Source organism: Ambystoma mexicanum, chromosome 4p (assembly GCF_040938575.1).
Source record: "Ambystoma mexicanum isolate Mex_15411 chromosome 4p, UKY_AmexF1_1, whole genome shotgun sequence".
NCBI lineage: Eukaryota > Metazoa > Chordata > Amphibia > Caudata > Ambystomatidae > Ambystoma > Ambystoma mexicanum.
In genome coordinates, this window is record NC_090927.1 from 600,581,767 (window position 1) to 600,609,014 (window position 27,248).

Genomic DNA, 27,248 nt, shown 5'->3' on the forward strand with positions numbered 1-27,248 from the left:
GACACAATACAAAGTAATGAAATATATACTGCAAGGTCCAAAATAGGGAGATATTAGAATAGTAGACCACAAATTACTGCAGTGCAGTGATGCACAAAGGAAGGAACTACCTGTTTTCTAAATAGAGGCCAGTTACAGATAAAAGGAAGAGTACATATCACCGAAGGGTGGGTCGACGGATTGCAAAGCACTCTTAGCAGAGCCCGAAGAGGTTGTGCAGAATGCAAATAAGGTGTGCCTTCAAGAATGGCCAAAATGCACACAACTGCTCAACTGGATAGAGGATGGACCAGTAGCCATAATCCCAGTGGAAAATGCAGCCCTGTTATTCAGAAATAATGGCACAGTGAAAATTGGAACACACACAGGTTGCGGACACATTTTTTTTTTTAATAACAAATTTTATTTGAGTTTTGCACATGCATTCAGAACATTCAATATCCGAACAAACAAAATAAAATAAAAATAATTGTGCATACATATGAAAAGGCATTGCATATGATTATTGTCTGGGTGAATATATACATCTACAAAGGAGAGTTACACACATGCAAGACCAGCTGCGTTATTGTCTTGACTACACAACCGGGTGTTGACAAATCATTGCGTTAAGTCCTGGCGTGATGGCGAGGATACGTGTTGCAGTTCATTCGCCCGAACACTGCATGCTCATAGTACTTGTTCCCATTTTCCCCATATTTTTTCCGCCTTGTCTGGACAGCCTCGTGCTTGATATACTTGGCGTTCCATCAGGCTGACAGCATCTATGCCTGCTCTCCATTGGTCATAGCTTGGGGTAATTTTTGATCCCCACAATTGTGCAATGTTTCTTTTGGCAATCCCTGCGGACGTTGAGAGCAGCAGCTTTTCGAAGTGGAACAGTTCTCCTTCCTCTTCAATCCCCAGGAGGAGGAGTTTGGGGTCAGTTAGTATCGGGCGGCCCATGACCCTCGAGAGTCTTTCACTACACTGTCACCAAAAGTGTTGTATTTGCGTGCATTGCCATAGGATGTGGTAGAAGGTACCTTCTTCCTGTTTACAGCGTAGGCATTTGGGGTCGGTTGCTCTCCCCCAATTATACAGTGTTAGACGCGGATAGTATATTCTGTGGAGGATCTTTAGTTGAATAAGTCTGATTCTAGCCGAAATTGCAATATCTCTGGGGTGCATCAGGGCCGAAATCCAATCTTCGGGGAGTATTGGGCCAAGATCTCCTTCCCATTTCAGTTTCAGGCCTGATAGTTCTGGCGTGGCAAATGAGGAAATGGCATTGTACATGGTGGATGTGACTTTGTTTTCTACACTGTCTACGACTATATTTCTTTCTATAGGCGTGCATTCCGTCATGTCTACCATTTGGTCCCTTTGGGCTGAAAGGGCATGATGTAGTTGTTCATAGTGGTAACGTTCGGTAGGTGGGAGGGCATATTGAACAGAGATCTCAGCAAATGGAATGAGCTGATTTTTCACAAATATTTGTTGTAAGGTATGTATATCGGCTGTGGCCCAGCCAGGCCATTTGGGGAGTTTTCTGAGGCCTGTGAGATGGGCGTTATTCCAGATAGGCTGGACTGAAGTGATTCTATTATCCCAGCCAATATATTTGTGCTCTCTTTCCATATTTGTGCTGTCTGCGCCACTATCGAGTGCTCGGGAGGGCGACACTGTTTCCCATAAAGACTTTCGAGCGGGGACACACGTGCCGTGCATTTATTTCCGCCTGTATGTGCAGAGGTTTTGGATTGCCATCAAGAATATCATTGACTGTCGCCATTTGGGTCACCCAGTAGTAGACTTGGATGTTGGGGAGCCCTACCCCCCTTCCCAGACTGAACGTTGGAGGGTTTTGAGAGCTATCCTCGGGTGATTCCTCCCCACAACAGTTTGCGTGTTGTTCTATCTATTTTACGGAATTCTTCCGTGGGGATAGGGAGAGGGGCATTTTGAAGGATGTACAAGAATCGGGGTAGGGCCAACATCTTGAAGAGCGCTGCTCTACTTAATAGTGTCAATGGTAATGCTTCCCAATGGACCACATCTTGTTCAAATTTCTTAACTAGTGGGAATAGGTTTTGGGGTATGTAAGTGTCAAGTGCATTGGTGATAGTGATGCCTAGATACCGGAACTGTGTAAGCTCAATCTGATAGGGGGAGCCATGTGGTGGGATACAGTCCACGCCCTTCACTGGGAAAAGTACAGACATGAGCCAGTTCACCCTGAGGCCGCTAAAAGCTCTGTAATTTATTAGGATTTCAGTGACTATGGGGCCTGAGATTGCTGCGTCACCTAAGTATATCAGGAGGTCGTCCGCATATAGGGATATCCTGTCCTCCCACTCCGAGTTCCAGCGAAAACCTGACCATGTGTCCGTATCCCGCAAAATGACTGCCAGTGGCTCGATTATTAGGGCAAACAGCATTGCCGAGAGGGGACATCCTTGCCTGGTGCCCTTCCCCAATTGAAAGACACACGGGAGCCATCCGTTCACTTTCACCTCTGCCAGGGGGTTATTATACAGAAGCTGGACCCATTTATAAATGGCACGCCGAAGTTTATTTTCCTCATGAATGTCCATAATGCCTCCCAGTACACCGAATCAAATGCCTTTTCAAAATCTATGGCCAACAGTGCCGCGGACTGCTGCAGAGTGGGCGCTCTCTCCAGGGCTAGATGCAGCCTGCGGATATTCATTCTGGTTGATCTTTGGGGCATGAAGCCGCATTGGTCCGGGTGGATCAGAGCTGTGATGACCGTTTGGAGTCTGTTCGCTAACACTTTGGCGAGTATTTTCGCTTCGGTATTGATCAATGATATGGGCTTGTAGGAGCCACATTCATCTGGGGTTTTGTTTTTTTTGGGGATCACAATTATTGTGGCTTTACGGAGGTCTGGCGGGAGCACGCCTTTCAGTAGGGAGTCTTCAAACAGGTTGAGTAGGTGAGCGGGTAAGTCTAGATGGCTCAGACATTTCCAAATGTCAATAGGGAAACCGTTGGGACCTGGGGTTTTGCCGGCTTGGAGTTGTGCTATGGCTGTTGAGATCTCCCCTTCTGTTTTTTTGCCATCTAGCCCTTCAGCTTGTTCCATGGTGAGGAATGGAAGATCGGTCTCGTCCAATATGGAGCTGTTCGCTGTATCGGTGGGAAGCACATAGAGTCCTTCGTAAAAGTCAGCAAAGCATTCTGCTATTTCCGCATCAGTGGAGACTATTTTGGTTTATCTTGTTTTGATGTTCTTTACTGTACGTTGACCTTCATCAAGTTTTTCTAACCATGTGAGCATCTTGCCTGCTTTTTCCCCTGTTTCATATAACCGTGCTTTCATGGTGCTATGTGCTTTTTGGGCACTATCTAGCGACAGATTATGTAACTTTTTCTGCGCCAGCATTAGGGCTCTGTGGGCCTCATTACGACTCAGGCGGTAAGGGTTTTACGGCGGCGTAAACAGCGCCGACCCTTACCGCCTGAGTATGAGGTCCCTTAGCGCCATGGAGGTTTTAACACCTGCTTTTAGCAGGTGTTAAAATCCATGGTGCTAAGGGACCATGGAGTTAATTACGCCACCGTAATTTACGGTGGCGTAATTAACGCCTTCCCCACTCCCATTATGCCCTTTGGGGCAAAATGGGAATGGGGAAGGGAAAATGGGAAAATGGGGATTTACCGCCCCGCCAAGGTTGGAATTGGGCGGTAAGTCCGCCTACCACCATGGCGTAAACATAGTTTACACCATGGTGGTAAAGTCACGGCCCAGGCGGTAACTTACCGCCTGGGTCGTAATGAGGCCCTGTGTGTCTGGGGGGTGTCGCTGGAGATATGTTCTGCTTCCTTAGTAAACAGCTTCTTTTTCGGCATCAGTGATCAACTCGCATTGCGTCTTTTTTCTTAGCAGAAGTCCATGATATGATCTTGCCTCGCAGGACTGGTTTGTACGCTTCCCACAGGATGGAGGGATCATCCGTCGAGCCTGCATTCAGCTCGAAGTAGTTGGAGGTGGCCGCTTCTATTTTTTCTTGAAGGTCTGGGAACCCCAAGAAGTAGGAGTTAAGACGCCAGCTGGGCGGCTGGCGTGGTCTCTCCGTTTCCAGCTCCACTAATAGTGGAGAGTGATCGGATATGCCTCGTGGAAGGAAGGATGCGTTACTAGCTTTATGAATGCTCTGTGATGCAAGAAAGAAATAATCTATCCTGGACATTGAGGCATGCGCTCCTGAATGGAAGGAGTACTCGCGTTCTTCTCCATGTAGTTCTCGCCACGTGTCTCGGAGCCCCAGTGCGGATGCAAGGGCGGCGAGTCTGGTGACAGTGGTAGGGTTTCTGGTCCGCAGATGTGTACGGTCTAGGGCATTGTTCATTACTTCATTGAAGTCCCCTCCTAACATGCACGTATCTGCCATTCCTGTCGCTAGGATAGGGGTAATGTCAGCTAGCAAGGTGATAAGGAGGGCTGGTGGAGGCGAGTAAATTGCCGTAATCGCCAGGGTTTGATTCCATAGTGACGCTTGCAGGTGTACGTATCGTCCACCGCTGTCTCGTGTTACTTTTTTGATTTCAAGCGGTAGTCTCTTGTGGACCAGTATTAGTACTCCTCTCACCCCTGTGGAGAAACCAGCATGTATCGCTGTGCAATAATTGGATCTCTGGAATAGTGTACATGTGGTTCCCGCCAGGTGTGTTTCGATTAAAAGAGCTATATCCGGGGAGTGTCTGTTTATGTATTGCAGCACTAGTCTTCTTTTGATGCTGGATCCCAGGCCATTCACGTTCCAGGTCATGAGCTTTAGGTGTTTGTTATTTGGAGTCGATGCAGGTGCCGTCAGGTATTTGGTTGTGAGGTTCCCGGGTGCATTCTGTAGATTGTATTTGCGCCGGAGACAGTAAGGCAGATTTTGTTGCAGCAAATGCCTCTTGTAGTATTCTCACGTTGTCATTGTATGCTAAACGTTGAATAAAAATAACAGTTCCAACTCCCCCCTCCCCATACTCCACCCACAACATAAACTTATAAAACAGTTAAGCTTCAACTAGCATGTGTCCGCCTTGCGTTAGCTGGGCTTTCCAGTTTGGGAGCGCCCCAAGCCAATGCGATATAGCTCAGCTGGATTTCATGAATCGGATAATAGTTGGAGCTTGGTTGTACAGCACCTCTTTAGGGTACTTTGCATTCTCTTTGTCATCTCGGGGGTGGTTGCTGGTCAGTCGCCAGCCTTGGTGTGCCATGTGGTTTGGGTTTGCATTATCAAGACTGCGTTTCCTTGCCTAATCCGTTCGGCAATTTCTTTCATGGAGGCGGCATTGTTGCTAATTATTTGTTTGCCTGATGCAGGATTGCGATGTGCGGGTTCAGCTGGAGTTCCATTTCCGGTGGTCGCTCAGGATGCGGTCTGCCGCGTTCCCCTCTCCGCCTCCCCTTGGCTCCCCAGTCTCCTTCTATGTGCCTTTCCGCCCAGTTCCAAGCTTCCTTGGGGTCAGTAAAGTGGACAGATGTGCCTTTATGAAACATTTTTAGCTGCCCGGGAAAAACCAGTCCATACTTGACTCCCATCATCTGCAGGCGTTTTTTGAGTGGATCGAAGGATTGGCGCGCCTTCTGTACTTCTCTGGTGAAGTCAGGGAAGAAAGCAATCCTTGATCCGTTGTATGTGATTGTTCCCTTTGACCTTGCCAGTTGCAGCAGGGCAACCCTGTCTCTATAATTTAGGAACCTTGCGATGACTGTTCGCGGGGGTGCGCCGGGCACAGCCTTCCCAGTCGGTATGCGATGGGCTTGTTCTATGGAGAAAAATTTGGAGAAGGCCTGTGCATCGTATGTATTTATCAGCCATTCTTCAAGGAACAGTTCCATACAATCTCCTTCTGCTTTCTCTGGGAGACCGAGTATGCAAATATTGTTTTGCCGGGATCTGCCTTCGCTGTCGTCCACTCTTGATTCTAGGATCTTAATCCGTGTCATCATGCCAGACATCTGACGATTCACCCCTCGTATAGAGTCTTCAGTTTCCAAAATCCACTCCTGTGCCTCTCCAGTGCGTGCAGTCAGTTTTTGTAGGTCATGCCTTAGTAGGGACACATCTGCGCCTATGCTATCCATCTTTTTCTCCATCGAGGTTCTGGAGCTGGCAATGGCACTCATTATATCACAGAGGGAGATCTCGTCGTCCATGCAATCTGCTTCTGCTATTGGCAGCTGTTCAGGAGAGTGAGATACGGGCGTTGTTGCGTATTGTTCAATTCGGCTTTGCGTGGAGGTTTTCCTCGGCTTATCTTTCCCCATTTTTTTACGAACATCCCGGTGATGCCGGGGGCGCACGCCCTGTTCGGGCGGGGAAGGTAGTCGCAGCCTCAAGAGTCAGCTATCTCCAAGGGGTGGGGGACTCCCGCCTCAGGGTCCTCTTGCCCCATGCTTATCAGCTTATGGATACGATTTCGGTGGGGCTGGTGTGTACACTCGCCGTTCAGTGCAGGAGGGGCGCCGTCAGGGCTGGTGGCAGTTCTGAGCGTATAAGTATATCCTTTCTGAAGGTGGCAACCAGTTCGCTTCGCCCCGGGGAGAGGCGCTGTCTCAGTTTGGATACTTGCACTTGTGTTGTGGAAACAGTGATAGAGGTAGTTTCAGAAGTTAGAGCTTTGTGTACAGGGCGGCAGCCGGGAGATGTTGTCTACAGCTATTCTAAAGCCCACTTGATGTGTTCTGCATCGGACACTGTTGGAATGATCCGGATATTCGCTTATTAATTTGTCGTCCTCCACATGCCTGCTTGGTATCAGCTTATACTGTGCACTTCCTTTAGCCCTATTATGTGAAGGGCCAGCGTGTGTGCACTGCACTTAGTCCCCTTGCTTTGTGGCTTTTCCGTGTAATTAGGGTATGAGCAGGGTGGTGGTCCTCTGCGCCCCCCGCTCGTTTTCGTGACCCCTAGTATGGGGCACAGGGTCAGTCTGCTATCGAGCACCTTCCACCAGGGGCTCAGCCGCCTTGCTTGCCCTCGCGCCCAGCACTGCCAGGCCCGATTTGCAGTGTATAGGGGACCCAGGCATGCGTGTGTGGCTGGGGGGGGCGAGGGCAGCGATCACAATCCCCAGTTCCAGCACGCAGACATCCTCCTCTCCTTACCGCGACGTTGATATACAGTGCAGCGGGGGTTGCCATCTCAGGGACTCGAAGGAGTCCGCAGGCGCTCTACACGAAGTGGAGCGCCCACATTGTTACTGGCAGTTTAAACTCCGTTGGCGTATTGCAGCGATGTCCCAGCGAGCAGGCCCAACAGGTGCAGGGCATCGGGGGTGTGTTGGCGGAGTCCGGCTGCGTCCCACAACTCACAGAGGCCAGACTGACGTTGCACTCCCATGCGCTCCCCGGTGGGGACCGTCTCAGCACACTCCGGCCTCGGACGGCAGCCAGGGGGGGAGACCGGCTATGCAGCGCAGCTTTGGGGATAAGAACGTCGGCGTCTCCTCGGATCCCGGGCACCAACAGCTTCGGGGTCTCGCAGTAAGGGGCGATCCTCGTCTACCCAGGCGTAGTCTACAACACCTTCTATCACCGCTGGCGTCTCGTTAGTGTGCCGTATTTCCTTCGTACTTCGCTCTCAGCGAGCCTGCGGCAGCCATCTTGGGTGCTGTGCGCAGCTCCGAGTCCGTATTTACGGGTCGCCGTATCTTCAGGATATTTAGCCGATTCTGCTCCGCTCATGCAAGGATTGATGCCGCCTGTGTTCGGACAGTTATAGGAGAATTTTTTAACAGTCCACAACGGCTATTTTCGCAGGATTTAGCTCAGGATTTGGCTGGCGGCTCAAGAGCAATGGCGGACCACGTCCTCATCGTTCGGCAGTTGGCCACACCTCCTGCGGACACATTTTTGATGTGCCAGGCATGTGAGTAGGCATAGTCGTACTAATGGACCACTATTTGCCTTGTGGTTCAAAGGCCTACATGAAACTTCCCACAAATTGGGATGTCTCTGCTCCCTAGTGATAATAAGTGCACCAGCACTGGTGGTGCCACAGAGTGAGGTGCAGATTGGGCATTTACCTCTAATGAGTAAAAACCTCTGAAATAAAAGGTCTATCCCTCTGAAACTCACCAAAAGAGAATATTATTTGTGTGTAAAATCAGTAGAAGCCTATGATGATATACCAGATGAGCATAAACTGTTCGGCAAACCTGTGAAGATCGTACGTCCTTCCTCGACTCCTGGCGTGCAAATGGCAGTGAATGTCAAGTGGTTACAAATAACCATATGAGAGTTGTTGCAAACAATAAATGCAACTATAAAAGGGTTATAGTTGCTCCAATCAGCCTATTTTACTGTACACTGACACCACAAAAGGAACCCTTACAGAGGCTATCAGGAACTGCACATTAAGATGGTGTCAGATGTGTCAGAGGTGTAAGACATTGAACATTTTGACTGTCTTGATTACCTGTTTTCATGGGCACCCACCCAAAATATTATTGCCCATATTGGTACTGGTCCTGACAGTTATCTGTATCCTAAAAATAGCACTGAGCCAATGTAAAAAGGCAAGCAAAAAGGCATTGGAAATTACCATAATAACAAATGTGGATGCCCAAGTACATGAGTGTAGACAAACAGATGAACTACCCAGAATGTACCACATAGACCATCTTATTGGACCATTGACCGCCATAGGTTCATCAAACATTGTGTGGATTGTGAAACTGATGGGGATTTCAGCTTCATGACTTGTGGTCCTGAAGAATACATAGCACAAGGAGGCAGCTTGAGGGGTGAGCAAAATTTAGATACCCAAAGATTATTATAATGGAATGTTCTGAGATATGGGCGCGGAAGGGACAGGAGTTTCCTGTATACCAAGAAAGGGACGCACTACACCAATAAGGCAGTTAAATTATAGGTTACTAAAATGCTGAATACACCTGCTTGGAGACCATCGTATGGCAGAGATATTAGCCGACTAGACACAGCTATATGTCGCCATTATGGAGATAGAAATGCCGCCATTTTCTGAACGCAGAAGCTGCTGCAAGTCACAGAAGTAGCAAGGCCTCAAAACACAAGATGCTGAATTTACAAAACCACATGTATTGTAGAAACTTGTACAGAGCAGAGCTCAAGCAGTAGCTCACACCAAGAGTGAAGTTCAGGAACAAGGAAGGAAGTAATCGATGAACGGAATGCAGACACAGGATAACGGTTCCCAGGACGAGAAGTATTGGACTCCCAAGTTAATCCATTTTAATAAGAGCACAAACAACCATTGATGTTTAGGTGCATGAGGCCAGGACACCAAAATACTGAATTGAAAGTAGCTGAATAGTGTCCCAAGTGGCCACAAAGAAAGCAACATTCACATTAGACTTAGCCAACACCTTAATAAATAGGACATCCACTCTCAAACATTGACTCTAACATGTGATTCAGATAAGGAAATCACTACTATTCATTATGAACCAAACATAGATAAGACAGGTGCAGAACTCCCTCAGCACATACATAGACACTAGAAAGCACACAAGGACAAGTGCATAGGATGGGGAAGGCCTCATCGCATCAGGATGATGAGGAATATTATTTAATTGGAATGTATGGCAGCCCATGGAAGTCTTTTCCCCCACTTATGTCTTGCTCATATGTTGATGCCTTGTAATGGTGTCCAAGATTACTAAACCAGATGCCAACCAATGAGAAGTCCCATTGCCTCACTGCCTATAATGGATAGCGCGAACCAATTAAACTGTCCATGTAGTGCTGTAGTAGAAGTAGTATCAATAGTTGGATGGGTCCAGGAGAAGCCATCAGATAGGTACCTACCTACCAGTAGAGTGACTAACCGCTATACATCCAATACATATTTTAAGCCATTGACCAACATCACTTCCCCATTGGTTTTGTAAACAGATAGTATAATGTGATGTCGCTGTCAGCGTCATTTTTGTAGAAAAGTTGGTTACAATAACGGAAAATACTAAAGCTCTGAGAATTGAATGCTTGTATACTGTCCTGGCTTAGATTTGTTGTTTGAATAAAGATGGGTTTTGACGTGCACCTGAGTCCTCCATCATTGAGTATTATTCTGCCTAATTGTCTGATCCTGGGAACACCTTAACAGATGGAAATATTATTCTTCAAATCCTGCAACACAATCTGTTATCGTGGTTGTCCATGAGCCAGCCATTGTATTAACCATGTTTAATTCAGTAATTCCCTTAACAGTTCGAATGTTTCTATGATGATACACATTCACAGAAAAGGATTATATTTATCAAATTACTAACTTATTGGCCTATTAGGATCAGTGGGAAAGGGGAATGCAGTGACAACAAAAAAACAATAACATTCTTGCAGAGAAAACTAGCTTTGGCAAAAAAGGTACAGTTATATGGCCTTCAAATTACTGATAGATAAATATACATTTAAACCAGGATCATGTTTTTATGATCATTTAACAACCTATCCAATACATTTGACGTCATTGATAAAGGTCTTTTGGGGAAAAATAAAATAATGGTGTCTTTCTCCTAAACCTCTAAGATTCAATAATAGCACTCCTTATGGACAATGTCCATAAGGAGTGCTATTGTCCATAAGGAGTGCTATTATTGAATCTTAGATGTTTAGGAGAAAGACACCATTATTTTATTTTTCCCCAAAAGACCTTTATCAATGACGTCAAATGTATTGGATAGGTTGTGATAAAGATGCAATTAAGATATTTTGGTGAAATGGTACAGATGATTTTTGACAAGGAATAGACTTTGGCACAGCTGCATTTCAGCTCCACTGTTGTTATCATTATACATGTCAGATTTACAACAAGCCTTAAAAGCAACCAGGACCTTTCCGCCAAAACTTTCAAGTGATCATGTGCTGTACAGCTCCTACTTTATGAAGACAACCTAGTGTATTTTGCTGAATTTTCTCAGCTATTGCAGTACTGTGGTGGGAATTATCTGCAAAGTAACTTCTTTTAAAGTTACTGCATGTTCAAGATCAAAAAACCATTCATGAAACATCATACAATCTAATACAATACAATAGCACATGCATTGGAGTCTTCCAGAATGGACTAAATGTGTCCATCTACAAAGGTGCTGGAGTCAGATTTCTCAGTTGGCGAGTATGCATCTTTTCAGAACTCATGATGCAAAAATATGTATGCTCTAAATAAGGTTTATGCAAGTGAAAATCATTCCATTGCTTAGTATGGAGTTAAATACCTAAAACAAAGTGACTTAAAAGGACTTACAGAAACTGGTGAAAGCAAAAAGTTAAATGTGGAAGTCATATCTAGAGGTTAGATGGACAGGTCTCTTGGAAGCACTTCGGTTACAATTGGTGATGGTACAAAAAGTACTCTATGGTGCTAGGATCATGGTAGGAATTGCCCACAAAAGCCTCAGACACCATGCAACATTTAACAAAGGAAGAGCTGCAGAAACCGTCAGGTAAAGCCATCTACTATGGCACTGTCATAGCAGTCAGCATATCGACTGTAGTTGGATCTCCAGAAATTCCAGACATCAAATAAAAGCACGATGACATTAAAGGATCATGCTACACGGGCTAGCTCTGAGGGAGTTAATTATTTGCAATGCAAAATTGAAAAACGTTTCTGATAAAATGATCCAATGAAGATGTCAGAAGATTATATTTACATTTCAAATTAAGTTAATTGCTATATCCAGATACTGGAACGAGGTCCAGTATGAGGATACTCTATGCTCATTCTGTGCTTTTTTTGTCAAACACCTTCATAACTTGTTTGTAGGCCCAAAATTGTGATTTACAGTGTGGTATTGAATATGATACCTTGATTCTTTACCTATTGGTGGGTTCCGTACCCATGAGAGGTGGCCATTTGAAAGGACCTGTTTCCAAGGTTGGGATTCCAAATAATATATTCTCTGTTTTAGAGGCGTTAAGGCAGATATTTTAATCTATGGTCCAATACTGGTTTCTCTGGAGGATTTTAGTTATATATGTATTGTTGTTATAAGGTTCCAGGTAAAGATTTTGATGTCTACCAAGCGTTTAATGTAAACATTAAATAGCCAGGGGGATAAGATGATCACTTTAAGGGGAACATTGTTGAATTGAAGTCTCCCACTTCAACCCTTAGATTGCTATTATCATGCTAAGTACCATCTATTCTCATCTGAATTTTTCATCTTTGTTTCAGTCTCTGATGGATTACTGTGTATTTTGAAGCTGATAGATCAAGCAAATTTCAGGCTGTTGAGAATTTCCTCTATCATGAAAAGAGTTTCTGTACTCCTGTTTGACTGAAAACCAAATTGATGTTCATTAAATAGGATGTTCTCTTCAATGTGGCAGACCAGTTTAGTGGTAGTCATCTTTTCCAGGGTGTTAGCAATGAAAGCAAAGTTAGATATTGATCCGTAGTTTTTGGGTAACCTTTCAACCTTTTTTGGTGGTGTTTTATGTTGGCAACCTTTAGTCATCTTGGGATACTGTCTGATGTTAGTGATGTATTAGAACATGTGCTCAGTGGTTCCAGCAGGTTAGCAATATTTTTCAAAATCAGGTTAGCTGGGAGTGGGTCAGATTGGTCAGCGATGCATATAGTCTCTTGGTGATATTAATGATGTTCTCAGTTGTAAAGGAGCCAAATTCCATAAATGTAGGTGAAGGATCACGGTTCATTATGGCTGCTCCATTGGATCATTTCTAGAGATCAATGTCGGCCTGAAGTTTGGCAATTCTAGACACACATTTCTGGGAAATGGTTTGAAGAAAATCGTAGGTTTCTTAAATGAGTGTATTTTAATAGCAGAGTCTTGCATTTGTTGCCAGTTTTGACCAAAAATCATAGTTATGGTGTGGCAGACAGCATCTATCATTGAATATTAGCTTTTCTGAAATAAATGTAAAAACATGATATTGTCACAATCGGTAATTGTGAAAATGGAATTTCATGAAAATGCATAAAATGATCATTTCTGGTTGCACCTGTTTTCTGGCAGATGAACTGGGTGTGGACTATGATGTAGAATAATGTTAGTTTACATTGACTCATGAAATTTCAAAAACAACTACTGTGAACACTTCTCATTTTTATGTAGGTTTAGAAAATTGAAGAACATTACCTGTTTGGATTTTCCTTAACTATCTGATAAACACTGATCTTGAGTGTCTCATTTTCAAAGCGATTGTTGCTTCGATCTTTGTATATGCGGAATTCAGCGGCTGTCACTGCTTCTCCATGAGGGATCTGAGTAAGGTCGAATCGAAATTCCTTGTAATGCCTCCGCTGATGTGAAAAGTCCTTATCTCTTTCAACTATAACAAATAGAGTAATTCAAGAGTAAGTCTTTCACAAGATAAATGATTAACTGCAACTTCACAGAAGGTAAAATGTAAAGCACCAAGCAATGCTGTCTTCAAACTGGATAAATGGTAGAAGCACAAATCCATGCGTAGCTTCTGGCAGAATGGAAGATATGAAGCCACCACTTTTTGGTTCACAATAAAAAACTGCTTCTGCAGTTTAATGATAATTCCAGGATCCCTGATTGAAAAATATAAAATAGTGAAAGGCAAGAAAGGTACGCTTTTCTAGAATTAAATGATGTCTTTCAAATGTTCATACAATCATCTAAAACAAATGTGTTCCTTGTAAAGAGTTGCATATTTTGAAACTGTAGTGGAGCAGAACTTATGTATCATAAACCCATCATATACCAAACGCGAATGAGGTCTTATATGTGGGCAGCAGGAGGGGGTATCCAGTCAATATATATAAAACATTACACAGTGGTAAATTTCAGAGCGGACCATAGCACTGAAAAACACATAAATAAAGGGCAGCGCGGTAAAGGTGTTAAAATGGGTTGGGATGGGGTTGGGGTGGTGTTATAAGGGTAAAGAAACAGGGGGTTGGGGGATTTTGTCGGCAATTAAATTTACCACTCTGAAATTGTGGTCGGTAAGATCACATATAACCAGTGGAGGGTATATGGCAGGAAGAGATTTAGTAAGTGAGGTATGTGTTGTAGGAGCAGAGGCAGGTGGTGTCCTGCTGAGGGAGTGGCCTGGGAGTGATAGGCATGCCGAGGAAGTGATGACCCACAGGTGGTGAACCCAACATCAGAACAAAACATGCACTTTGAATGGTAGCATCCTGATTGTCTGGTGCCAATCCCACTTGTATTAATTTTGTTAAGTATAATTTTTGGTGCCAACCCCACTTGTATTCATTTTGGTAAGTATCATTTACATATTTACCTGGGGGCAACCAGACGTGGACTCCCTGCTCACTGTGCTTAGAGAGGCTCAGCTTCACCTCACTGATGATGCCCAACAAGGCTGAAACACGTGTATGGGGTTGCTGATGGTACTCTTGTTCTGAGAGACGAATTGCCATAGCATTGCAGTGCTGGACTGCCCATATGGGCGAGACAAAGACTGATATGCAAATGGATATTTCCCATCTGTGAAAGGTACAGTGAGCAAAAAGCAATGGCTGCAAACTCTCAATGTGGTTAATAACCACTGAACGGGTTATCATGCCTTCTTCTTTTGAAAGAGGGGCGTCTGCTACCTTTTTTGTATCATTTACATATTTATTCATTTATTTGACATTTGTATAGCACATGATATCATGGTATCATGATATCGTGGTTTTAACTTCCAGGCCAGTGCTTTCTTTGCACTTGAAATATAATTGACAGGAACATTAACATTTCTTTGCGTGTAATTCACAAAGATTTGTGAACCCAAAAATCCGACAGAAGATGCATTTTTTATTAGGACCCCTGTTCATGGAAACACGAAGGAAAACACGAATACATGTAGTCTTATATTTGCATGGAATCAGGTGTACCTAAAGCTCTGCACAGTGGTTCTCATGTGCTAGGGATTCGGGCCATCACTTGCCCAGGCCCTGAAGAATGTGCTGTGCTGTACAGGGTTTTAGGGAGAGCTGGAGGCCAATGAAGGGACTTCACAGCCTTCAATTCGATCTCTTGGCACTGGAAAATGCAGCCATATTGAACACCATGAATGCCTGTCTCTGGACCGTGGGTGGATCATGATGCTGATCCCAACTCTGGATTTATTCCAGAGCAGTGGGATAGGAGGGCTAGGAGGATTACCCTGAGCTCTGACACTGCCTACATGTGTGTCCGCTTGTCACTAAAGGACCCTGCACCACCACGGAAGAGAGGAGTAGTACACCATGTGTGCTGTGGCATAAGCCAAGGTATGCACAATAAATGTATGTGTGTGCATTTGGGCATCTGTGAGTTTATGTGATTGTGTATGAGGGATTGTTTTAATTCAGGTGAGCAAATGTGTGAATCAGTGACCGTGTGCTTGTGTGTGTATGTATGTGAGTGTGTGCATGCATGTTTGTGTGTGAGAGACAGAGAGAGAATGAAAGAGAGAGGGGGGCGGGAAGGATAGAGAGTTGGAATGAATGTGCGTGAGGGAATGTGTTTGTCTCGCTAATCTAGATATTTCTTTTGTGGTTGTCGGGGCACCCTCCAACACTAAACGCATGCAACATGCAACATGCAACATGTGCGCTTGTTTGGCAGGGCAGTGGACCCTGCTGTACACCATGGAAATATAGAAATGTTTTTACAGTGACATTCTGAAAAATACAGGCACACCTGGCACAAGCAGCATGGACACATTTTGAAGGCAATATCGGCATATATTAGGCACGGCCAGCATGACACATATGTCTGGCACATGAACCTTGAGCTGTAAAGCAACTGCACTTTCAGACACTATATTATTGGAATATCACTGGATTGGCCATTTTTCATGAGGGCCAGGTTTGCAGCATGTCATAGAATGTGTCAATAGACCCATATCAGTCTGCTCTGTACCTTTGCTCTCCAACTTCATTTATCTTTCACACAGTCTGTTCTAAGCCAGATCACAACCGATCTCCAGACTTGGCTTCCCCAAATTCATATTCCCAGGGATTGCCCTGCAGTAAAATGTAAAGGTTAATCCTAAAACGAAAAGTCACCACATCTTAACTGGCCAGCTCGAGCACAAGTCTTGAGCCCATCACACAGTCAAACACTATATTTGATTTGTTGCTCCTCTAAACTGCTGCATATAAACAGTGTGTTTGATTACAAACACATTCAGAATATTCCTTTCTTTCTGAAATCAGAACTATGCTCACCTAAATTGATATACATGCATCCAAGCTATCATAAAACATAATTTTCCCTTTCCCTATCACTAAATACTTACATTTGTGTCATTTCACCCACGTTCCCATTCTCTTATTTTTTTCAACTCATTTTCCTCTGCTCACTATGGTCTGGATACCCCATGCTGGGACACAATATGCCAACCTCCAGGCATGCCAGTTGTTCGCAGACCAAAATCCTTTGCAATTAACAAAAAATAACAGTACGAACATATTTTACAGTGAGGACTATGCCATACATTGTAGGGACAGGCTTCATGAACAACTGATTTAAAGTGTCAATGATGGCATATATTATGTGCACATGCCTTATCAATAGTGTTTTTCAAAGACAATGGTGGCATGTTATGTAATTGTGGGATCAAGAAAATGTGTTTTACAGTGGCGATACTGGCGTACATACTTGGCAGAGGCATTATGGAAATGTTTTGTTAAAATGCCCCTATGTACTGTTGGTGACCAAACATCTATTGAATTTGTTTTCATGTGTTGCCCTATAGAAAACATTGAACATTGTATAGCTTTTTCCTCAATTTTCCTCTCTCATTGTGCTGTGTTATGCACAATTTCAGCCAATTATTTAAACATTTTCTCAGGAGGAAAACCCTTCTCCTTCCTGAATTCCTAATCGTGTTCCAGGAACTCAGGCTATGCACTATTGCCTGTGCTAATTTGAGGGAATTGTTCATATCTAGGCAAAGGCACATCTGAATATGTGCATGCAAGATGTACACATTCAGATAAGATTTATGAGTAGCCCACATCGTGTTTTGATGCAAATGAAGGAGATGCACTAGAACATGCCTCCACATGTGTAAAGCATTTAGGTAAAGCATTTCTGCTGCAGCAAACCCGTTTATATAAAAAATCAATAACCCTTTCAAATCTGAAACACTGCATGCAAGTGCATCTACGTATGAATGTATGGAAGGAGGACCCTCACTGTAAAGAGCTATCTTAAAATAAATATTGAATTGATGGCTACTGTTGACTGCCATCATAACAAGTGTGTATTTCGCCAGGAATTATCATATGACAGCAGAATGTTAGTGCACAATAGTCAGGTTAAACGCCCCATCACCTTGGGACCTGTGGAGCAATGACATCCTTTGTCCTCTCCTTTAACTGGGTGTGCAACCGCTGACACCCCACCGTTTCTCATATTAAAAAATAGAAAAAACATCAAATACTGAAGTATACATTTCCAACTACCAATGGATGTATTAGAGGGAGGTACTAACAGATGCACCAGTAATGTCCAGTAATGTCGACCAGATAGGAGCTGCTGTCAGTGCAGCACCCCACACTGATCTGGATCACTCTAAAATAAACACATACCACAAGGTTCATAATACACCCTCGATTGCCAGGAGAAGTCAAATTAGGATATGACTATTTGCAATGGTGATCAAAATTGTATCATGATCACTTTCGCCTCAGTTGTAAACAATCAATATGTAAGTGATCATCATTTCATCTGCTGCTGCATTCCACTTTCCTTTGCGAAATGAACAGAGTAAAAGTAAACCTTAAAATACATTTTGGTGAATGGGCAATTACTTCCCATTGGAACATTAATGGAATCCAATTGCATTCCAAATGTCTTAGTTATTTCTTATGTCCCTTTTAAAATAAGTAAAATAACTTTGTGAAATTGGAGGGCATCTAGTGCATCCTACGACAAACTGGCCTGGTGCCTGCTCCAAAGGCAAAACAGACTGTCTACTCCAAGAAGAGGGTCCATATCCAAGCCCGCATCTCTGAGGCCTCTAACAACATGGCCAAACTCTTTAAAATCTGCAAGGAGGTGGCCAATCCTACTGCAGTCTTCACCTCTCCTGTTCCCTCCCAGGTGCTCTACTCAGCTATAGCTTCACATTTCACCATTAAAACTCAGGGCATCCTGTCCTCAGTTTCCTCTTCCTCTCTCTCTCCCTCTACCTCTATCAGTCCCCCTCCGGCCACCTCACCCCCCCTCTCCTTCGTTCTAATCTCTCTGATAACACTCTTTCGTGAGTAATGGGACTAAGAGAGCCTTACTGGATCAGAAAACCACTCTGGCAGGCATAGTGGACAGATGCCACCCAGCTCTGTTGATGCTCCTGGACCTCTAAGCAGCCTTTGACCTTGTTGACTACTCCATTCTTGTTGACAGGCTGAAAGGCCTAGTGGGTTGTTCTCGAAAGACCTCTGACTTTGATAGCATCTTTTCTTGGTCCACGAGTGTCAAGAGTGACAGTGGAGGAGCCCAGATTTCAACGCAAGAGTGCCAAAGGGTTCCTGCATCTCTTCATCTCTATTTAATATTGATATACAACAATTCCTTGACATGCTTGACCAACTGGGTGTCCACTACAGCACCTACGCTGATGATACCAAGGTGGTTTTCGAACTATCTGGGAATTTCATACAGGATTCTGAAAGCATCAATGTAGTTTACAGTGCAATTCAGTCATGTATGATAACCAATTCATTGGCTCGTAATGACACCATTACAGAGCTACTTATAGTGGTCACTGCCCAACGTCTGAATAAACTCGACACCAACTATAGAAGCTTCAAGATTGCTGACACTTCTATACCGGTGTCCACCAGTGTCAAAACAATTGGGGCCTCATTACGAGTCTGGCGGGAGCCGACTCATGATGATTTACTGCTGCCTGACTTGCCGGAATAACTGGGGCATTACAGCCCTGGCAGTCCAGTAAGTCAGGCAGAGGCATTCGTAATTCCCCATTCCCATGGAGTCCCATAGGACTCCATGGGAATGGGGGGGACAGAAGCACCGGCACTGTGCGCAACAGTGCCGGTGCTTCTGTCAAAGTCTGCGGCTGGGTGCCATCCCGCCCACCAGGTCTGACCTGGCGGGTGGGACGGCACCTGCCCGCAGAACTCGTAGTTTGCTGGTCCAGAAACAACGGTGCTGGTACGCTTACCAGCACCATTGTTTCTGGACCGGCAAACTTGTAATGAGGCCCTTGGTGTCTATTTGGACTCCCAGCTAAAGATCAAAACCCAGGTTTCTCACATTCACACAGCCTGTGGATACGTGGTTAAACTCCTTCATCAAATTAGGCTTTACATCTCCCTCGAAAGTATATCTATACTGGCCTAAGCTTTGATTAATTCAAGACTTGACTATTGCAACAGCCTCCTGTCAGTGACCACCAAAGCCAATAAACAATCTTTACAACTCGTCCAGAACAGTGCTGTTTGCGCGGTCTTTGGTCTGCGAAAACAGGATCATGTTTCTAATTCTAGAAAAGCACTGCACTGACTGCCTGTTATACATCTGATCTCACACAAGATACTTCCCTTGGCCTCTAAATGCTGGTCTTCTACCACCCCTCTCTACTTGACAAAACAGCTGCTTATTGATCAACCGGCACATCCCCTGTGCTCTAGTGATCTTCACAAACACAAACAGCCCAATTTCAAGATGACAACATTTGGTGGTTGTAGCTTCCCTGTATGGGCACCTATATAATGGAATGCACTGCCACTCAAAATAAGGACTACCAACTCTCTAACAGGTTTTTAAAAAGGTGTTAAAACCAAAACCCACCTGTTCAGTCTAATAACTGGCTAATCCTCTCTCTGCCCCGTTGCACTCAGCCTTCCCTTCCTTCCCATTTCTTTGTTTGTCGCTTTCTTTTTGTGCACCATGAGGCCCATGAACATGCAGCGCTCTACAAAAAGTAAACTAAATAAACACCTGATGATGTTTCTAGACAAGTCCAAATTATGAAAGTGTCTTCCAAACAGGTGCTCCTCTGCTCTTCCAAAACTATCAAGGATCACATTATGTCCCTCGCTCCAGCCTTGGCTGATTTCTGTAATCACTCTTTTGCCACTGGATCTTTCCCCTCCCTCTGAAAGCACTCCCTGGATCACCCCTTCTAAAAAAAAAAACTTCTGCTGATCCTTCCTGCCCAGAAAACAGTTGCTCGATCTCCATCACTCATTTCCTGGGCAAGCTCCTGGAAATGGGGCCATCTCCCAGCTAACCCTCCACACTGAATCTGTTGGTTGTCTCCATGAGCATCAGTCTGGCTTCAGAGCATGGAAACTGCTCTTCTGAACACCAGTGAAGATCTGCTCTTTAAACCTGACTCCAGCTCTCTCGCGGTCCTCATACTTCTTGATCTTTCCACTGCCTTTGATATGGTCAATCACGCCATCCTGATTAACCGACTCTGCGAGAACCTGGTCATCAGGGATCAGGCTCTGGTGTGGCTGACCTCCTTCCTCTTAGACCGACCCTCTCAGGTCCAACTTGGGCTCTTTCTCTCCACCACCTCTCTCTCCGCTTGTAGTGTCCCCAGGGCTCTATCCTGTCACCCTGGCTCTTCAATGCTTACTTGGTCATTTGGCCGACCTGATTTCCACCTTCTCCTCTAACTTCCAGGCTAATGCGGATGACACACAGCTCTCTTTCAGGCTTCCCTCAACTTCCTCTACTTCCTCGCTCATTCCCAACTGTCTAGCCGTGATTCAGGAATGGCGTGAATCTAATTATCTATGCCTCAACGCCAGTATGAATGAGAAGACTGAGATTCTTTGCATTGTGACCCTTGCTCCCGCTTTCCCTCTTGCACTATGGTCGCCTTCCTTGGGTCCTCCACCCTTTGCCCCCCTTGGAGGCTAAAAACCTTGGGGTCATTTTCAACTCCACTCTCTCCTTCTCTCCTCACATCACAGACCTTGCCAAGAAGGGTCTTCCAACTGCACCTCTTCAGAGGTATTCTACCTTTTCTCACCTTCCCCCAGAAGCTCTATGTCTCTAGAGCTCTGGTTCTCTCCAGGCTGAACTACTGTAACAGCCTCTTTCTCAGTCTGCCCAACTCTACTCTTCGCCCCTTCAACTAATCCAGGACAGGACTGCAAGACTTATCCTTGGCCTCGAGCCTAGTGACCGCATCTATCCAGCTCTTAAATCTCTGCACTGGCTCCCAGTGGCAAGGGTCAACTTCATGAACCTATGCATCACCCAAAAGACTTTCTTGGGCCATAGCCTGCACTATATCCAAATGTGTCTCTGAGTGTTGGATGCTTCTCCATGGTGAGAGTGGGGGGTAGAGCTCTTTCCTCTGCAGGTTCATCCCTCTGGAACAGCCACCCTGCCCCTCTTAAACTTGAGCCGGACTACCTGCTCAAGACCTTAATTTTCTCCTCTGCCTTCTCTCTTCCTCTTCCTTGCTAACCTTCCTGTCTGCCTTCCGTAATCTGGTTGCCCGGTACCCTCAGAGCTCTCACAGGGTACCAGGCCCCTCTGTGACCAGTCTTCCTGCACTGTCTCCAGGCATACCGCACACTCAGGGTCTGTAACTGTAACTCTTACTGCCCCCTGCCTTCCATGCACTTACCCAGAGCCATGCTGCCCTGGCTGCACTTACTCAGAGCCTGGTGCCCTGACTGCACTTTTACCCAACCTTCATCCACTGCCCTTCCACCCCTCCCTTACTCATTGCACTTTTGCTGTCACACTTGCACAATCCAAATGACACAAGGCCTAGTAGGATCATTTGTCTTGTCTCCCCCTTCCTTGTCTTGCGGGACATAGAAACACTTGCATTATAAATACTAAATCATATCATATCATTACTTATTAATTAAGCATTCATAAATGATCCGGCTGGCTGTATTGGGTGTTATCAGTCTGGGGCCAAATTAAAGGGCCGAGCATAGCAAGTGCTTTAAACGAGGGTCCCTGGGCCGATAGCACCCGATCCGGCACGCCAGAGAGGGTATGAATGCTATTGGAAACCTGGGTTGCCAATGTGGTAACCTGGAGTGAATAGAGCACATTATTTAGTTTGAATGAACGGGATGCCTAATGGCACCCTGTTGTTTCAAACAAAATAATTTGGCAAGATGGCCACCATGGAGCTGGAAGACCGGCTCCATACTGAGCCCCTTTTCCATGTCCATGGCAGCCATGCACATACAATCGGAGGAGCCAACCACAACGGTGGGTGCCACTGCCACAGAAATCAGATAAGTGTGGGGGATTAGAAAAAGAAGGGAATGGAGGTTAGAGGGAAGATGGTAGAGTAAGGGAAGCTGCCATCAGGTTGCTCGGAACGCAGGTTTGGATCAGTAGTTTCAGCCAGCATTGTGAGCAACCTGATTGGTTGCTGCTCCAGCCCCGGTTGCTAACATTATATTCAGCTCTAGTTGCTTTTTAGAATCATTGTATTCTTTGACGAAGCTTTGAATAGCTAAGTTTAAGTGTGAAAGCACGTGTGCCCTGGATAAACAAAATGGCAGGAAACAAACGTGAAGCATAATATCTGAATGTGACTGTGGTTTATTGTTTGTGATCCTTGTACAGGATATAGACATGTGAGATCACATGTTCTGTGACTTTTGTTTCATATTCAACGAATAATTTTGAAATGTCAATCCTCACATAATTAATTCAATGTGCACAGTCATAAACGATGTTCACACTTATCTCGGCACATTTGAGAAATGTTCTGAATGCTGATTTCAATGTATATACTTTATTACATTCACCCTTTTACTGTATTGAGTATATGGCTTCCAATATGATAATGATAAGGTATTTATAATTGCCACTCTTGTTAATATGAGTCAGGAATGATCTGGGGAATTGTTAAGTGTAGGATTGAGGGAAGAGAGCACATGTGGAAGCAAGCCGCTTCTAATTTGTAGATAATGGTAATTATCCAGTGGTTAGAGATAGGGAGATAGAGGTATTTTGAGATTGGAAATGAGATGGCTGGTGTCAGTGTAAGAACGCACTGCAAATATTCTGTTGGATATTTGGGGAGGCTGCTGAGGCTTATGATGGAGAATCAGCACTCAATAGTATACATCTTTGACGATCAGAGAATGAATCTATATTGCACAATTTCACAAATTATTTCAGCTTTACATATTTGTGTGATGTGAGGAAAATAAGGCAGATGTGCATAATTGTAGAGATGGGCAAGTTACAGCCTCTGTTTTATAATAAATATGCACAGTTATTAAAAGAAACTCAAGTCCCTAACACAAATGTTGCAAGTAGACAAATACAGAAAGGAAATGGATGCACTGCAAATTCATACTCGAGACCCTCAGCACAGAAGCCCTCAAACCCATACTAGCAATCACCATGGCATCCCTCCTCAATCGTCCTTGCTCACCAGCCCTAAAACCATAAAAGTCATCCACCTGATACAAAAACAACACAGGACCTACCAATCCGGCATCAAATACAAATACATCACAGAGCCAATCACCATTCAAATGGATGTTGAGTCATTATGCATGCTGGATGAGGAGCAACTGTGTGTCCTGGAACTCTATGATCTCTTTGCAACCCTTGACGCAATAAATCTTCAAACCCTCATCAGCTAATGCACAAGTGCATTGGAAATTGACAAAACGTCCTCCACTTGTGTATCTACTACGTAAAACCTCAACATCAGTTTTTCCAGAGGGATATATCCATTCCTCTTCCCATCACCTGTGAAGTTGCCATTAGGGATGCATCCTCTTGCCAAACACCTTCAGCGTCGACATGGAGCCCATGGGAACTCTCCTTTCCGGACACAACACCCACATCCAATACATACTCAATGCACATCTCTTCCTGAAGATAAAATCCATCCACAACATCCACCAACTCAAGGCCAGCTAACTTTGATCCAGACATGGGTGTCTAGCAAGGTTCTATGTAGTTTCATCAACAACCCTTACCTCATCAAACTTGAGTTTGAATCCTGTTGGTAGTACTTTCTTTAAAATTTTAATGGGGGCTGCCCATATCCCCCCGCTTTGCCCTTCCACACCTCATTCCCACCTCCCCCACCCCATATCCACTAAAATATGCATATATATAAATATATACAATACAAATTTAATCTAAATTCCAAAAATCTAAGATTCTGCGAAACCCATAGCAGGACTCTAATCACCTTTCTAGATGTTAACGTAAGAATACTGAACAACAAAATCACATGCGAGTTACATAGAAAAAAGGTGGGTTCAAATACACCACTACATGCACATAATGGACACCCAAAGAGTTTGATTTGGAGTGTCCCCTATGGTGAATTTGTAAGGCTCAGACGCAACAACACCACCCTTGAAGCATATGATGAAGAGAGCAAGATCACGGCCGCTGGCTTTCAACGACAGATGTATCCAAAACGAGTCATAGAAAGGGCTTTCCTGAAAGCTGGACAGCTTGACAGACAGAGCCTATTGACAAGCTGTCACAACAAAAAAGAGGAACCGGCGGAAGAAAAGAACAACACTAGGGTTATCCTCACGTTTGACAGGGAAGCCAAAACTATTCGACACATTTTGCAAAAACATTGGAACATTCTTTTAGCAGACCCTGACCTCGCTAAAAGTCTCAAGAGTCACCCACAGATAAGTTTCAGAAGAAACAGATCTTTCAAAGACATCCTGGTCCAGAGTTTCATGTCCAAAGAAGAATCGAAGATACAAACTAATTGGTTGACTACGAAAAAGAAGGGGTTCCACAAGTGCACAAAGTGCAATATTTGCAAATATGCAATAAACTGTGAAGCATTCACACATCCGGTGACAGGCCAAAAAAGCTGTATCCCACAATGGATCACATGCGAAACTGATGATGTGGTTTATGCCCTTACCTGTCCCTGCCAGAAATGGTATATTGGCAGCACGAAATGCAAACTTAAAATTTGTATCCAACAACATGTGCGTGCAATTCTTCACAATGATGCAAATTACCCTATGGCTAGACACTTTTTAGACTGTCACCAAAGCAACATCGAGAATTTTAGATTCTTTGAACTACACCAAATAGAAATGGGCCCAAGGGGAGGAAACAAGGAGAAAATGTTAAGACAAAAAGAGACCCGTTGTATCCTGGACTTTGAAAGCAAACAACCCAACGGACATAATATCGACGAAGAGTTGTATACTTTTCTGGGGTGCCAACAAACTCCCATGTCTCCTGGACACATATACATCGAAATTACTTAGAGGGTAAAAAAGCGTATAGATACCAGAGAACCTTACCTAATCTGAAAGAGAAGTCTCTCCGTAGTATCCTCCAAGCTCTCCAGTACCCAGATTAAATGGTTGCAAAGAGAAGATTTATACATGGTCAACTGTAACAGGACTAATACCAACAATGTTTTAAAATTAGGTTTTAAAGGTTTTAAATCTTCTAATGTGTTTTTTAGGTGATTGTTTTTCTTTGCACTTTTGTTGATTATATTTACTGAATGGAAGATGTGTAGAAGGTGTCACAAAAAGGTGGCTGTAATCCCCTTACAAAATTATTGGGTGAGCATACTGATTAGTATCAAGCAAATGTGAGTATGAAAATGAATTGTGGGCGTACTCCGAAGATAGGCATGGCAGTTTGAATAACCATGACTTGCACTATGCACTTTATTGGTATGTAAAACCTGTTAAGATGGTACAAAGTTGGGACTGCAAAATTATAGCAATATGCTGCTAGAGCACGAAGCACTTTAAAAAAATGCAGTTTAGGAAACTAGTAGGGATATTTGATTGTGATGTAGTCAATTATGCTTTTTTGTACTATGCACTTTATGTTCGATACAAATTACCAGGTATGGACTAGGCACTCTTGATACATCCAGATATGTGATGTAATCACAGTATCGAAGAGAAGTTGAAATGACCATACGTCAAAATGTTTCATGGCACTTTGCACTTTATCACGCTAAGAACATGCCACTAATGCACTGAGCACTTTACTACCCCCCTTTTATTCAGCAGATTGCCGAAGCACATGGTGTTTTTATTTATACTTTCCATGTGGAATGTCTCTCAAATTATTGTAATATTCAAAGTGCTTTATGGGGACTTGCCCTGAAACTCTCCTCCAGCTAGTTATACAGAATATGCCATACGATCAATCAAAACAAAAGGAGAATGCTAAGACTACTCGCATCAGCCTTTTACTACTCACCTAACATACTAGGCTAAGATGGCCGAAATGTAATTCTGGGCATTCTAAAAAAACTAGTCCTTGGGTAGTGTTTACACCTAAATTTCACTGGCTGCCTCCCTTCCATGTCTTTTAAATGTTTTTTGACGAGGCAAACTGTTGTGAACAAGCGGCGAGTTGGCCGCAGAACGCGTGAACGCCTCAGCAAACTGATTGCTGCACTTTGGGAGGACCCGTGTATTTTGGTCACTTTGAATTTTTAAAGGATTTCCATGTTTTTGTATTTTACGATTTTCCCTGCAAGAATAATAAAGGAAGGTTATGTTTGGCAAACAAGGTGTGGACCCGGCAGCATTTGTTCTAATTGGGATTGATTTTGCCTGAAAATCGCTACAGAGAGTGCAGCTCGAATCCTCTGCATGAAATGGCAGTATTTTGAACATATTTAAACATATATGTATGTTGGTTGTACGACCAACAGTAGTCAAACTAAAAGTTGATGAGGTAAGCGTGATTGGCTAAACTATAGATTTACATAGAGCACCTACCCCAAACCGAAAGAATGTGATGTGTGCATTTGTGCATCTCGCCGACAACACAATGTTACTCCACATGGCTGACGTGAACCTCAAGGATTTTCCCCTTTAGGTGACACACCACACCAAATATCTGGGATTACACAAGGCAGCCATCTCTCCTTCAATACACAAATAGGAATTACAACACATTATGCATGGTATCAACTATCCATGGTGTGCAAGATACAGATGTTCTGCACGGTCACTCGTGTGATCTCCTGCAGATACAAGAAAGGCACTGCTGACCCACCATCACCGTAGCAGCTGTAAAAAGAGGCCTCCACACTGCTGCTCACTGCATCAAAGATCTGCACAATTTTGATTACATATCACCCACGGTTATCAAACTTCCATGTTAGCCCTACCTACCAAGACACATCATTTTCAAGGAGAGCTGACTAAGATACAAAGATGTTCTCATACACAGATGTAGAAGTGTAATACAAATCATTGGTATGCCGCAGCACTAGTTAATTCCTACTTTACAGTGCGTACCTTTAGTTCAAAGGCTTACAAAAAGCTTCCTGGACGCATTTTATTTCTCCCAAGCCAAATGTGGAA

The 27,248-nt window shown here is 44.1% G+C and overlaps 1 protein-coding gene across 1 annotated transcript in view; it reads right to left on the reverse strand.

Annotated features, from left to right (window-relative positions):
• Positions 1-27,248, reverse strand: part of BMP5 (bone morphogenetic protein 5) — a 736,485-nt gene that overhangs the window by 430,690 nt on the left and 278,547 nt on the right. Inside the window, exon 2 of the mRNA XM_069606148.1 lies at positions 13,096-13,288. Coding sequence (XP_069462249.1) covers positions 13,096-13,288 — 193 coding nt within the window. The remainder of the gene's footprint in view (positions 1-13,095; positions 13,289-27,248) is intronic.